Genomic DNA, 15,055 nt, shown 5'->3' with positions numbered 1-15,055 from the left:
TGTTGGGATTCCTTATAGCAACTTCAGAGTTTAGTAATTCTTTTTATTTTTAACTACATGAGGGCTGGAGATAGGTACACAATCTTTTCAGAGTTTAGGAATGCTAAAGATCTCACTCTGCACCTGTAGGGCCACACCTAACACATAGCTTTAATACTCAATTACATGGATAGCTAAATTTACCACCGGCCTTCCCTACTGGGACTTGAAGCTCCTGGGGCCAGTGATCATGTCTTTTGTCCTTCAAAAAGTACATGGCCTCATAGAAGGATACTCCTGGGGTGGGAAGGGATAAATTAATTGGGAGTTCAACATGTGCAAATACTAACTACTATACATAAAACAGGTAAAAAACAAATTTCTTTTCTATAGCGCAGGGAACTATTTTCAATATCTTGGCAACTTATAATGAAAAAGAATATGGAAATGAATATATGTATGTATATGTATACAAATATTATGCTGTACACCAGAAATCGACACATTGTAATTGACTATACTTAAAAAAAAGAAAAAAAGAAAGAGACCCCTGAAACACTGGTTAAATGAAATCAAACTGAATTGATCCCCCAGGGTCCCCTATGATATTATTACCTGATATAGAAATATATTCCTAGAGGAAATATTCTTCAAAATAAAAATACAGTTGAATTGTTAATTGAAAACTAGGGTTTTTCAGTGCTTAGGTAACAAATACTGAGTGCTTTAGTTCAATATAGGAGATACTAGAGACATGAAATTTATTACTTCTCCCTTCCTCCCACAGTCTCAACTCTAAAAACTGAAACTAACATGATTTCCTGCCCCAGGTTAAGTACTACTGGAACCAGGCAAAATGTCCTGCCCCTGTGGTAACCGATACTGGGACTTGGCATAAAAAAACTTAGTTGCTTGTGGGAAATACTTGCTCCTGGAAGATGCGACTGAACTGCAGTAGCTTACCCAGGACTCGCATCAAGACCTTCCCTTTGTTGTGCCTCTCAACTCTAAGCCATGATGTCAAAAACCCTGTCTATCCCAACCAGTTCCCCACCGTGCAAGACCCACCTTAAAATCATCCAGTCCAGAGCCTAAAAAATTCTATGAACATCCTTCCTGTAGATACCCCAATTCGAGACACTACTAACGCGCTGTCGAGGTGGTCTCTTACTGCGAGAGCTGAGAAACAGCTTTGCTTCATCAGCAGGTTTTTCTGGTGGTCTGTTGGGGAACTGGGAGTTGACTTCTTCTTATGGCTGCTGCTGTTTACTGTACTTCTTTCAGATATATTGGTTTGAAAAAGTATAAAGGTATAAAACGTTACTTAAAAGGTTGGGTCACAGAACCAAATCAGCACACAGAGGAATGTGGCTAAAGTCTTCAGAGTCAATTCTTTGAGGTTCCACGTATTTCATACTTAGGATCACAAATAACAATTGGTATGGTTAATCAGAATAATCTTAATTTAAAAAAAAAATTTTAATGGAGGTACCTGGTTATTGAACCCAGGACCTTGTGCATGCTAGGCATGCGCTCTACCACTGAGCAGTGCCTACCCTCCCTAATTATAATCATCTTAAATTTTAGTTTCCTTCTCAGTTGAATTATAAAGGAAAAGATTTACTCATTGTTTCAACAAATATTTATTTAATGCCTACTATAGGCCAGGCCATGTTCTGGGTGTCATAATTTAACAAAAAGAGATGGAAACAAACTAATATATAGGAGCTATATAGGGAGTAAAAAGTGGTATTTAAACAATTATTTAGAAAATAATCAATAAACAGTTACAAGGAAAATGGAACTTCAGGAGACGATAATGTTCTAGTTCTTTGAACTAAGCATTTTACAATCCGGGAAGTTTTGCTGTTTAGAGAAACCTCACACCAGACGGGAGAGCACGCTTTGTCCAGGGGGCTTCAGCACAAAGCAACATTCAGACCAATTTTGAGACTGAAAACCAGCCACTGTCATATCTTTTTTAAAAAATGTGTGGCATTCGTACATAAAACGTTATACTTCATACTTAGTTAATTAGGAAGAGAGTTTATGATAGATGCTGAATCCTATGAATAAAGACCAACAGCAGGAAAAAAAGGGAACCAAACCCCGGCATTTGCGTAACTGGGAGAGGCCTGTGACACCGCAGTGCGCCCATTTGTCAAGGAATAAGCCAGAACGGCCCTTGGTATAGGAAATGATTTCAAATTAATTAATTAGACCCTTAATTGGGAAAATTACCATATTGCACCTAAAAAACAGAATTAAAGAGATGTATACATTTTCCTGTTTTTTTTCAACCTTCTGAGTTAAACATTTGATTTCCACATTTCAGTGACTGGTGGGAGGGCATGAGTAAGCCATAAACAGCAACGAGCCAGACTGATGGCACGAATTCCCACAGGCGGGGCAGCTGGGCGATGAATACTCACGGGATACCTCGGCAGTCTGTCAACAATACCTACTACTGGCCTACATGGGCTTCCCGAGTCAATGGGTCTAGCACGTGCAGTGCAGGTGGGAGGCTGTCTGGCCGCACTCCTGCCTGTGCCCAGGGCACGGACGATCTGTAGGAGTCAGGAGTAATGCCCACTTTAAATGTTTGCCCTTCAGTAAACTTGCTTCAAGTCCTTTACATTGTTCATCAGCGACCACAAAAACAAACACAAAAAATACCCTTCTCATTTCAAGACATTTCCGAGAAGCACTATTTTTTTTAAGTGGGGAGAGGGAGGTAATCCGGCTTATTTATTTTTAGAGGAGGCACTGGGGATTGAACCCGGGACCTTATGCATGCTAACCATGTGCTCTACCACTTGCCTATACCCTCCCCGCCCTGAGATGCTTTTTTTTCTTTTTTTTAAATCTTCTAATTTTCTCCACTGTGAGGTCACTGATCCCAAACAAATCATGACCTGGGACCCCACAGTACCACCAGCCCTCGGCACGCACACAGTGATTCAGTGCTTCATGGTAAAAACACATGGGCCATCCTGGTAACCCTCCTTTAATTGTCTGAAACTAACCCCCACACTCCTTAGCAGACAGCTTGCTTCCCAACCCTGCAGAGCTGGGCGGAGTAACAACGATCAGAAATCAGATTTCAGTTGTGCCAGTACATGGATTTCTTTTTTTCTGGATTTTTCCTTTCCCCTCTTTATCTTTATATGTATCAAAACCACACGGTTGTCCCTCAGTATCCTTGAGGGATCAGTTCCAGGAGCCCCAGCAGTCACCAAAGTCCGTGGATGCTCAAGTCCCTCGTATACAGTGGTGTGGTATTTGCATATAACCTACGCACACTGGCACATCTTTAAATCATGGTTAGATGACTTATAACACTTAATGCAACGTAAATGCTATGTAAATATTGCCAGTGTCAGGCAAATTCAAGTTTTGCTTTTTGGAGTTTTCTAAAATTTTTCTTTTTTTCTTTTTCATTTCTTCCCTCCCTATCCCTCCCTCCCTTCCTTCTTTCTCTTTTTTTCTTCCTTTCTTTTTCTTTTTTTTAATCCATGGTTGGCTGAATCTGTGAACCCATAGATACGAAGGGTCGACTGAAACAGCTCTGGATGGAGATACCAACTTGAGAGGGAGAGGAAGTGAAGGCACACATCTGGGCTGGCCTCTAAGTTTATTGAAAGCAAGAATCCTGCCTTACGGATTCTGGTACCTCTCTAGCCTAGCACAGTGCCTAGCACGGTGCCTGGCACAGTTTCTTGACCTAACCTGAGAGGTTGTAACGGTGTTTAGACCAAAACAGGGTTGTGGTTGAGGAACCACGTTGGAAAGACCTTGAAATCCAGTTCACCTTTGCTGAACAACCTGTGAATTGTATGCACAAGTCAATTCTACTAAAAGCACAGATTCAGGAGTGCTCTTACTAGTGACTGTAACAAACCCCAGGGCAAACCGATCGGGAAAATGACACGGTTAAGCCGTCGAAGCCTCACTGCCCCCCAGATTATTTAAACGTACACATGTACTCTTTCTAGTCAGGTCACAGCAGAACAAAGAAATCAGGAATTTTCTTTTGTATAACGTTGTCCTTACCACTTTATATTTCATAATCCTTTTCCCTGTATAGTTTGAAAACAATTTAAGCGAGAGAGAGAAAGAGGTGGGGAGAGAGAGGGAGAGGCTAATTGAGATCGCAGGGAGAGCTTAAGCTTGTCGCACAAAACAAGCTTATAAACTCAGGCTTTTAATAAGTCTCAGGTTAAACTGGTTACAATACATTTAGCTTCCTCCAAACATAAATTAATATAGAGCTAAAGTATAAAGAAAATGTTTTCTTATCCAATAAAGCTTTACTGGTATTTATACTACTTCTAGGTTTGCCTTCTACATTTTAGCTGAAATAAGACGGCTGGGAAAGTTCAGCACGTAAATAACGTATGGAGATGGAAGCAAATTTCGAGTTTCCTTCCTAGAGAAGACGTAACCTCAGGGGTCAGAAGGTGTGGATCTATCTGGAGTGTCGCCAAAAAACTTTTTAAACCTTACCTGGTTCTGCTTTAATGTGGACACCAGCTTCTGCAACGTGATGTTCTCTTCTTCTAATTCGGTGTAGTCCTGAAGGAGGCGGGCCTCCCGGAACTTGTATTCTCGTATTTCATCCTTCATCCGTATTCTCTGTAGCTCCAACATCTCATTGTTCTGCAACGAAAGAATAAACAGTCAATACAAAAGGTTCTTATCCTTGATTTTGTAAAGTGTAGAATGAAGTCTTGGCAGTTAAAACATAATAAAAAACACCTCATGGATTATAAATCGGTACCACCTTTTTTGAATGGCAATTTAGTGATCTCGATCAAACTTTAAAAGCGCGTACACATAACATAATCTAGCAATTGTACACCTAAAAATCATTCTTTTTTCTTAGTTTTTTTTGGTGGTGGAGGGGGGAGGTAATTAGATTGATTTTAATGGCAGTACTGGGGATTGAACCCAGGACCTCTTGCATGCTAAGCACACACTCTACCACTGAGCTATACCCTCTCCCCACTAAAAATCATTAAGTAAATTTTCTTAGAGGTAAATGAAGAAGAAAAAGAAATCCAGGTATATGGACACAAAAAAATTGGAAACAATCTATATGTTTGCTAATGGGGGATCAGTGAAATAAATGATCATGCATCTCTTAGTGGAGCATTATAAAATTATTAAAAAGAACAAGAAAAAAAAGCTTTATGCACTAGAATGGAAAGATAGCCACAATGTATTATGAAACATAAAATAAAGTTAGTATGCATACAATACCAACTTTCCATACTCAGGGCTGGTGGGGAGATCCCCTCTGCAAGTTTCAAAGTCTTCCAACTGCCTTGGTCCAGCCACTCTGGCCTCAGTCACCCGGCTGCAGCCACAGAGATCCCCTCCACTCCCTCCCCGTGGTGGGCCTGCCAGTGGCTCCGGCCCTCAGGCGTTTGCATCCCGCCTCCCACAATTCCTTGCCTCCAGATCAGGGGTCTTTAACCCCATTTGTGCCATGGCCCTTTCTGACCACCTGGTGAAGCCAATGGACCTCTTCTCAGAATAATATTCTAAGGGACATCGAAAGGGTTCAGAACCTCCCAGGCCAAAATATGCCACTTTGGTACATTGACCGTTTTGAGCTGAAAGCACTTGACAAATAGCAGAGGGAGGAAGGCCTCTCTGTCCTCCTCCTTTCTACCTAAAAGCAGGACATGAAATTTCCCTGGAGGGAGGTGCCCCCCCGGACCAGGAAGATAACGTTCTCATCACCAGAGACGGGTAGTCTATGCCAAAATGACCCAGACAGACAGACCTGCTAAAATCACCTTCCTTGGTTTCCCACACATACTTCCTCCTCACTGTCCCACGATACACTGCCTGTCACCCAAGCCCCTTTGTCTTGTCACAGCCCCGGATTTATCATTCTTTGTGTAAAAAGCTACATAAGCCTTGGGGCCTTAATGACCTTTTCTGCTCTTCCTTTTCCCTTTGAAGGCTCCCATGTACAAGTAAAAAAAATTAAATAAATCTGCAAGCTTTTTTCCCCCCGTTAATCTGTTTTACGTCAGTTTAATTCTTAGTTCCAGTCGCAGAACCGAAGAGGGTGGAAGGAAATTTTCCTCCCTTCCAGTGTAAAAGACAGGATTACTGTGCTCTGCACTGGAATTTGACACAACATTGTAAAATGAGTATAACTCAATAAAAAAATGTAAAAAAAAAAAAAAAGACAGGATTACCAAGGACACTGATCAGGTTACATTTAAGCTAATACAATATTTTTTAAGATTATGATATGGCAATCAGGGAGATGGTTACAGTAGTGGCCCCCAGTTAATCACACTTCTCTGCGGTCACACGCTGTGGAGTTTCTGCTCAAACCGACTCTGAACTGGCCTCTGACTTGCTGCGACCCACAGAACGCAGGGGAAGCCTCCGTCCCCAGAAGCCTTGAAGCGCTTGCTCTTTCTTGGAACAAGGCCACCCATGAAGCAGCCCCAGCCAGCCTGCTGGAGCCCGGGCCCAGCCCGCAGTCCGCGCCGGCTGCCCGGTGCCGGACTGAGACGTGTCGAACTATCTGGCTCAGCTGAGCTGCCAGATGACGGCACCACAGGAGTGGCCCCAGGCTAGTCTGTAAGGTACACCCAGCTGAGTACAGCTCAAATATCTGATCCACAGGATCATGGGTATTATTTTAAGCCCTTAATATTTGGGGCAATTTGCTACACCTTAACACATAACTGATACAGTAAGACATGTGCTTCTTTATTAGTGGAATGTGTAATCAAACCGAGTGGCAGATTTAAGAAATAACCGTAATTTCAAAGCAGTGATGATATTTCATGATCCCGCAAGAACTAAGATGTGATATGAAAATTTTGCTCACAAAGGAATTTGTGCCGCTCGTTTTGGAAAACAGAATGGAGACTCCTTAAAAGACTAAAAATAGACTTACCATGTGATCCAACAGTCCCACTCCTGGGCATGTATCCAGAGGAAACTTTAATTCAAAATGATACATGCACCCCAATGTTTATAGTAGCACTATTTACAATAGCCCAGACATGGAAACAACCTAAATGCCCATCGACAGAAGACTGGATAAAGAAGTTGTGGTATATTTACACAATGGAATACTACTCAGCCATAAAAAATAATAAAATAATGCCACTTGCAGCAACATGGATGGACCTGGAGATCATCATTCTAAGTGAAGTAACCCAGAAAGAGACAAAAAAATACCATGATATCACTTATATGTGGTATCTAAAGAAAAAGACCCAGACAGACAAATGAATCTATTTACAAAACAGAAACAGACTCACAGACATAGAAAACAAACTTATGGTTTACCAGTGGTAGGGAAGGGGTAGGAAGGGATTAATTGGGAGTTCGAGATTTGCAGATAGTAACTACTATGTATAAAATAGATAAACAAGTTCATACTATATAGCACAGGGAACTAGAGTCAATATCTTGTAATAACCTATAACAAAAAAGAATATGAAGACGAATATATGTATGTATACGTACAACTGAATCATTATGCTGTACACCAGAAAGTAACACAACATTGTAAACTGACTGTGCTTCAATTACAAAAAAAAAAAAAAAAAAAAAAAAAGACCTGTCTGCATAGCGTGGCCAACATTTGTTTGCCAAACCCCTGCTCTTCTCATCTTCTGTGAATTGTCTTCCTCCCCTTTGAAGCTCCAGACCCCTACCTCCGCCCTCTTAGCTCGGAATGGTACATAAGCCTTGATTACTTGGCTGCTGGGGAGTCTCATATTTTTATGGGGCTCCCTTACAGTTTTCTTCTGTTAATCTGTCTTATGTCAATTTAATGATAAGACCAGCCAATGAACTTAGAAGGGAAGAAGGAAAGTTTTCCACCCCTACAAAACCTTATATGAACACACCCTTTGGACTCCGGTGAGTCTTCTCAATGATCTGACCCTGTGTAACTGCTGCAACTTTAGGAAAAGCAAACATAACAGAAATGGAGGCGAGGAGAGTGGAGGGCAATAAATAATGAATTCCAGCAGCCGCCCAGGAAGACACTGCACAGAAGACGAGGCGTAGCCCCCCTGGCTCACACCTTGAACAGTCAGGAGACAGTGAGCTGCTCCATCCGCAAAAGGCAGACCATACAAGTCAGCCCTGCAGGGAAGCCGAGTGTCAAGGCTACAAGTTGCATCAGAATTTTTTTGCCTTCCTAAGATAATACTCTGAGGCATTTTTTCATGCACTCTGTAACAGTAAGAAATCATTGGAATATGTTTCTACAAACTGCATCTTTGCAGACAGACTCCTAAAACCAAACAAAGTACCATAAGGCAAGATGAACAAAAGAAATACTTGAATACTACTCTCTTAGCAGAAATTCAGTTTAGATTGGAAATATATGAAAGGTATACATAAATCGAATAAATATACTCAGTAACTTTTATCCTTCTTGGCAGGTGAAGGTTATAAATAGGCTCTAAGTCTTGTAGTTTTCTCATTCTTTTACATTTTCTTTTATAAAATGTTTTTTTTTGTCATTACTTATTCTACAGTCGCTCAAAGTGAATTTTTCAATCCATTACAGTGCCATTGAAGTGGGAAAACTTGATTACTTAATGTTTTAATAAAAGTTGTTTTCGCCACTTACATAGGACGTACCAGGCAGAGGAAAGAAATTTCTCAGGCATAAAAAGACAGCAAAAGAATGCTATGATTCAACCACATATAACAAATGCATAATATTAGTAGTTGGTAGTTAAATGCAGGACAAATAGTTAAATAAAAAGAACTTGTGGTATCTATTCTACTACAATAATCAGTAAACTGAAGCCCAGAGAGACGAAGGAAACTGGGGTAATTCACAGAGGTAGGAAATGATAGTCCTAGGTTTTGATCCAAATCTCCCAGATCCTAAGTTTGAGCTCTTTTTTTTTTTTTTTTCTTTTTTGAGCTCTTTTCATTAACACATTCTGACTGACTTTGTCTCCTGGCTTCAGGCAGAAAGCCAAAGAAAACAAATTGAAAGTAAAAGACTAAAACATGCAAGGGGAAAGTGGATGGTCCTCTGCAAATCAGGCTGAATTCACGGTGAAGAGAGGACCGAGGGGCTGTGGGAGCCTCCGGCTCCGAGCAGTGTGGTATGTGGCTCTGAGGTTCAAAGGACTCCAATTCAGGGAGGAAAGGGAGCGTCTGGGGGATAAGGACGTGCTTTCCCTCCCTGGAGACTCGGAGCTCCGCACAGGGGCCCCCAGGGTGGCTCCCTTCCCCCAGCCCTGGGAAAGAGTTTTGGAAAGTGCGCTGGGCATCTTTTTCTGGCACCTGCTGCTCAGGGCTCACTGCTGCGGAGACAGCACGAGGGCTTCCGGCTGGTGAGCGCCTGGTGTCTACATGGCTTTTGAAGACCCCACTGGACACACTTCACACACAGGGTCCCTCTCAGGCGGCAGGGAGGAGAAGCTTTTATACCGAGCTAAGTCTAATGAGAAAGCCTTTCACTGTCACACAAAAGTTGGTGACGCAGTTTTCCCTGCCTTGAATTTCAATTAGCATCTTAGGCAACAAACCTGAAAATGACTAACTGAGAAATGTCTGCCTTTAGTGTGTGGGCCACGGCCAAAGAAATACTACAAAATATATATTTCGAATCACTATCAGCCAAATGAACCCTCAGTGTGTATGTGGGAGAAATAGTTCATTTTTTTTTAAATCTTGTTACAGTTTTACCTAAAGCCTCCTGATAATCACCTTCTTTGTTTTCCCTACTTAACATTTTACTGAGTTAAATAGTGAGATAATATATGTTCCCACCATTTAATTAATACAATTATGTGTGAGATGTCTTTGATTCTTTAGTGGTACCTCACTTACTTACTTTCACTTCTATGAAAGTTGAAAACTTTCGGTAAAGCTTACATTTTCCAGAAACATTAGACTGATAGGCTTTTAAAACATGGATTTTTCAGTAACCTGGAACTGCTTTTTGTAAAGAATCAGCCACAACACAAATACTATCACAGTTATATTCAGATTTTGAAGCTATATTGTATTATTTTATTACTATCCATATATTTTATTCAACATTATTTTAATATCTTTCATTAGTGAATTGAGGATATAAATCTAAGTAATAAGATTTTGGATCAATCACAATTGTAAATTAATATATGCCTGGGGCCCAAGTTATGACTGGCTTAAAACAAGTCAATTTTAAGCAAACATAAAATTAAATAGCGTTTAAAAAATCAAAGTGAACAACTGTAATAAATATTCCTACTGAGTTACTGCCCAGTGTCTCAGTCACCAGACTTACGATGACATTCAGAAGGCAAGCTTAAAGTGCTATAAACCCATTAAAAAGAGATTATTCGATGCTTATTTGCGCTTAGTGCTAAACTGCACAGAAGAGATACCTGAATTTTGTTAATATTATTCAAGAAAATCAAACTAACATTGAGAATCTGTCAGTGCCAGTGTTTCTTTGCTCATGTAATCATAAGTTCCTTTTTACAGGCAAGAAACGGAAGATAAGAGAAGTCTTTAATCCACGGTGACAGAACCAGCGGGTGGCGGGGTCAGAGCTCACACTCAGGTCTGTCCGATCACAAAACACCTTTATCTTCATTAATCATCACTGCCTCTTTTCACAATATTCCTTCTGATCTATTATTGTCTCAATTTTTAAAAATAAAGATACTTTGTCTTACTGAGTCTTGTCGATCATTTGGCCAAAGGGAAATCTTATTGGGCTTAAAGTCTGTAGCCCAACGAAAATGGGTAACTCCCAGCTCTATACCTGGTCGTGTACGGCCTTTGGCAAGTGAGTTGACCGCCTTAAGCTGCAGTTTGCTGACCTGACGTAAAGTGAGGATAACAATCATACGTGCATCAGAGGCCGCTGTAAAGATTAGATTAGAGAAATAATGCTGAACCTCTGGCATAGTGCTTCACACACAGCAGGTGTTCAGGACATGCTAGGTATTCTTGCTAACACACACACCCGCCCACATTTAAGGCTAACGCTGTAATAAGCCTGGCTTTTTGCTCCCGGTCTTTGTCTTTTTTTACATCCAGCAAAGCCTCTGGCCCAGACCAGCAAGCCCAAGGAATACACAGCTGTGACTGGGTGTCAGGGACGTCCTAAGACGGATGACGTTTAGTGGGAGCCTGAACGATGAGCATGAGCTGGCCGCCTTGGGGCAAGGCGCTGCAGGGAGAGTGAGAAGCAGGGACAGAGGCCCTCAGGGAGGCAGCAAGGAGCAGGTAGCCAGGTGCCTGGCCACGGCCTCACAGAGCACAGCGGGCAGAATGGCTCTGTTCCCCAGGTTCAGCGCTCTTCATCACTAGGAGAGCTTTAAGCCGGTGAGTCACACGGCACAAACAAGAAATATCTGTAGAATAAGTGACCATTTAAAAAGGGTCACATTAGCAATTATGCTTCTACTACTTTAAAAAGAGATGCGCTTTGGCCTGGATAAGAGTTTTTTCAAACTCCATCCAGATGACTGTTACAGCCTGAATTGCTTCCCCGGTGAATTCCTATGTTGAAGCAGCACAAACCCCCTCAGGGCGATGGTATCTGCAGATGGGGCCTTTGGGAGGTAATTAAGGTTAGATGATGTCATGGGGGAGGGACTGTGGCCGGACAGGATTAGTACCCTTAGCAATGACAGCTGGCTCTCCTCCTGTGAGCACAGAGGAAAAGCCAGCTGGGGGCGCAGCAAGCCAGGAACCATATCGGCTGCCCCTGGACCTTGGGGCCGGAATTGTGAGATAACGTCTATTTCTGCTGTCTGCGCATCCCAAGTCTGTGATGGTTTGTTATGGCAGCCTGAGCAGGATGTAGTCTAAGGAACAAGGGATGGGTCTCCGTCAAAGCGTTGACTGGATCTCAGTGCTTTTGCTTTGGGAGAAAAACATGTCTCTCCAGAGCTCAGAGAGAAGAAAAGCAGACCAACTGAACAAGGCGGACAAAAGAAGGAAATTGCTCTTTAAGCAATGTTATCTACTGACTCATTGCTCTTTTAATTGCCCTAGAGGGAAACTAGGTAATAAGAGGGAATAAGGTTGCAGTTGAGTTAAGGTTGGTCATCAGCTGACCATGAAGTATGGAGATTAGATTGGGTTATCCAGGTGGGCACAATGAAAAATGGAAGCGAGGCAGAGGACGAGAACCAGAGAGATGGCAGCGTGAGAAGGATGTAGCTTGATGCTGAAGACGGAGGAGGGGACCATGGACCAAGGAATGCGGGCGGCCCCTAGAAGCTGGAAAGGGCAAGAGAAAAAGACTCCCTTCTAGAGCCTCAAGTAAGAAACATACAGCCCTGGTAACATCTTGGTTTTAGCTCCAGTGAGACAAATTTCGGATTTCTGAACTATAGAACTGTAAGATTAAAAATCTGTATTTTTTAATCCACAAAATTTGGTAATTTGTTACAGAAACCTAATATAAGTGGTTCCTTCTACAGGGTAGGACTGGAGGTTGGGCAGTGGTGAAGAAAGATGTCGTCTTTATGCCATTCTACTTTGTTTAAATATTTTTAATATACGTGTAGAAAACTTTTTAAATGTATATAACAGCAATGAAGGGTTGTGTCTAATTGATGTTTTGAGGACTAGAATTTCCTTTGTAGCAGCAATAACTTTAAAGACAATTTTCTACTCCAGCCAGAAAAAATGGGGTAAACATAAAAAATTCAAAGAGGGAAAATTTGCATAGGTTCCAGCAGGCTCAAAAAGACTAGAAATTGAGTTGGCAATGTCATCCTCACAATTACATAAGGTGTGGCCTACACTTACTGAGAATATGTCTGTAGGTAATAAAGATGAAAATACTACAATTTTGAAAAGTAAATGGAATGAATACCTAGCGAAAGGCAATGACAAAACAAGGTAAAACCCGAGTTTCATTTCTCATCCTTGAGTATTCAATAAGTCTGCTATCACTGCCCTATCATTTCACCATCCCTAAAATTAAGTGAACGATCAATATACACTGCAAGTTGCACTATGTTTTCTAGACAGTCATCTTATAATTAAAAAAAAATCTCATCTGTGTCGCTGACATCATTCTCATTGTTCTGTACGTGGTTGCATTTTATCCTCAGCAATACCCCACTAAGGTAGGCACTGTTATTGTGTCTATTTCTCTGAGGTGCAAAGGAGTTACTTGCCCAAAGTCCACACAGCTAATACGTGATGAAACCCAGATTGGAACAGAAAGAGGGTAATTGCAGAGCATACAACATTAACTGTGTGCAATCTAGTCAGGGAAGTTTGACTCAATGTCTAAACAGAATTTCTTTGTGATAAATGTCGTGTAGGACAAGTTTAGTTTTGTTTTGTTTTTAACTGAAGTATAGTCAGTTTACAATGTGTCAATTTCTGGTGTACAGCGTAACATTTCAGTCATACATATATTTGTTTTCATATTCTTTTTCATTATAGGTTGCTACAAGATATTAAATACAGTTCCCTGTGCTATATAGTAGAAATTTGTTGTTTATCTATTTTATATATACTAGTTAGTATTTGCAAATCTTGAATTCCCAATTTATCCCTTCCCACCCCCAAGAAAGGGGAAAAAATACCATATGACATCACTCAAATGTGGAATCTAAAAAGAGAAACAAGACACTAATAAATGTATCAACAAGACAAGCTTTAGTTTTAGCGATTCTTTTGCGTCATAGATCTGTGGCTGTGGAATTAACACAATGATATGATTTTTATTCTTTTCATTCTGTCATACAGGTTCTCCCAGCATTCTTTCTTGTGTCTCTTATTTGATTTCAAAGAGTGGGTCCCTCACCAAAATGGTCTGTTATACTAACCTCGACAACATTTATTTCTAAGTCCTTATTATTTCCTTTTCAAGTGTCTAGTGGAGGATCCATGCTTCTGCATTCCTGGGAACCAAACTGGTGCTGCAATAAAATCACTTGCAAATGATCGGTATTATCAGATCATATAGGAAGATATTTGTGCCTAAAAATGAACTAAAAATACGATAATGGAACAACTTCAGCTCAATGCTGCCAATTAACTGGCAGCATTTAAACTACTAAAAAGCAAACAAACAAACTCATCTGTAGGCTCCTGAAGCCCTCAGCGATCTCTAGGAAAACACTCCCAAACTCAGAGCACTGTAAGCCAGACTCCATCTGCATGCTGTCAGGGACACTAGGAAACACAGGGACACTCCCTCTCCAGCCATAATGATCTGTATCAGCTTCCTCTATGAAATTCACACCGGAAACTGTCTTGTCTCCTGTTTCAGCTCGAGATGAGAGACGAAGTGGGAAGAGGAAAGACACATTCACAGACAGACAAACAAATCACTTTAGATTTACACACTGTTAACCAAAGTACGGAATCAACTAAGCTATTTCAAAGAAGCCACATACAAGCTAGAAGAACGTGCTTTGTTGTGAAGCGATCCCAGTTTACTTCAGGCTTCCTGCCGGTAAAGCCCAGGCTCACGTTTTCATCCCAGGGAGCCAGGAAGTTGGCTTGTTCAAATCCTTTTTGGGGGCGGGGGGCGCAATTGGTACCATACTCTACCCTACCCACCTGGGGTTCCTTTCCCTAGGAAATGGTACTGATACAGGCTCCTCAGATTCCCAGTTCCCCCTTCCCCCTACTCCCACACCATCCGCACCCTATCCTAACGCAGGGTTCTTGATATCAGTACAAGAATCTTTTTTTTTCTTTCATTTCAAGGTTTCCATCTTTATGTATATCAGGAAGAGAGATCTTACCTGCTCAAGGACTTAACTTCCGCAGTTATCCATCCTACCTCTCTCCTTCATCACCAATTTATCCTTCTTGAAGGATCATCAGTTTACAAACACACAACCCCCATGAAAATAAACCACCACCACAGAAGAAACTAATAACAAAGAAAACAAAAATAATAGTGTCCCCATCCCTCTGCCACCTTTCCTGGCAAATTACTGAACTAAATCTGTCTATACCTGCCATCTCCATTTCTTCACCTTCCCTCTGCAGCCTGATCAGGCCTTGGTTCCCTCCACTCCAGGGAAATCTCTTGCCACACTCATTGGCAACCTCCCTACATCCTGCCAAATCTAATGAT

The 15,055-nt window shown here is 41.3% G+C and overlaps 1 protein-coding gene across 8 annotated transcripts in view; it reads right to left on the bottom strand.

Annotated features, from left to right (window-relative positions):
• Positions 1–15,055, bottom strand: part of BICD1 (BICD cargo adaptor 1) — a 172,442-nt gene that overhangs the window by 56,153 nt on the left and 101,234 nt on the right. For 7 of the 8 annotated variants that reach the window (XM_064479177.1, XM_064479176.1, XM_031443830.2 and 4 more), the window contains exon 3: positions 4,486–4,638. In XM_064479177.1, the coding sequence (XP_064335247.1) occupies positions 4,486–4,638 (153 nt within the window). Of the gene's footprint in view, positions 1–2,272; positions 2,547–4,485; positions 4,639–15,055 lie in introns of those variants that run through there. The other variant, XM_064479175.1, reaches the window with a different exon arrangement.

The sequence above is a fragment of the Camelus dromedarius genome, chromosome 25 (genome assembly GCF_036321535.1).
Source record: "Camelus dromedarius isolate mCamDro1 chromosome 25, mCamDro1.pat, whole genome shotgun sequence".
NCBI lineage: Eukaryota > Metazoa > Chordata > Mammalia > Artiodactyla > Camelidae > Camelus > Camelus dromedarius.
The sequence above is the reverse complement of the archived record's forward strand: the minus strand, read 5'-3'. Positions and strand labels throughout refer to the sequence as shown.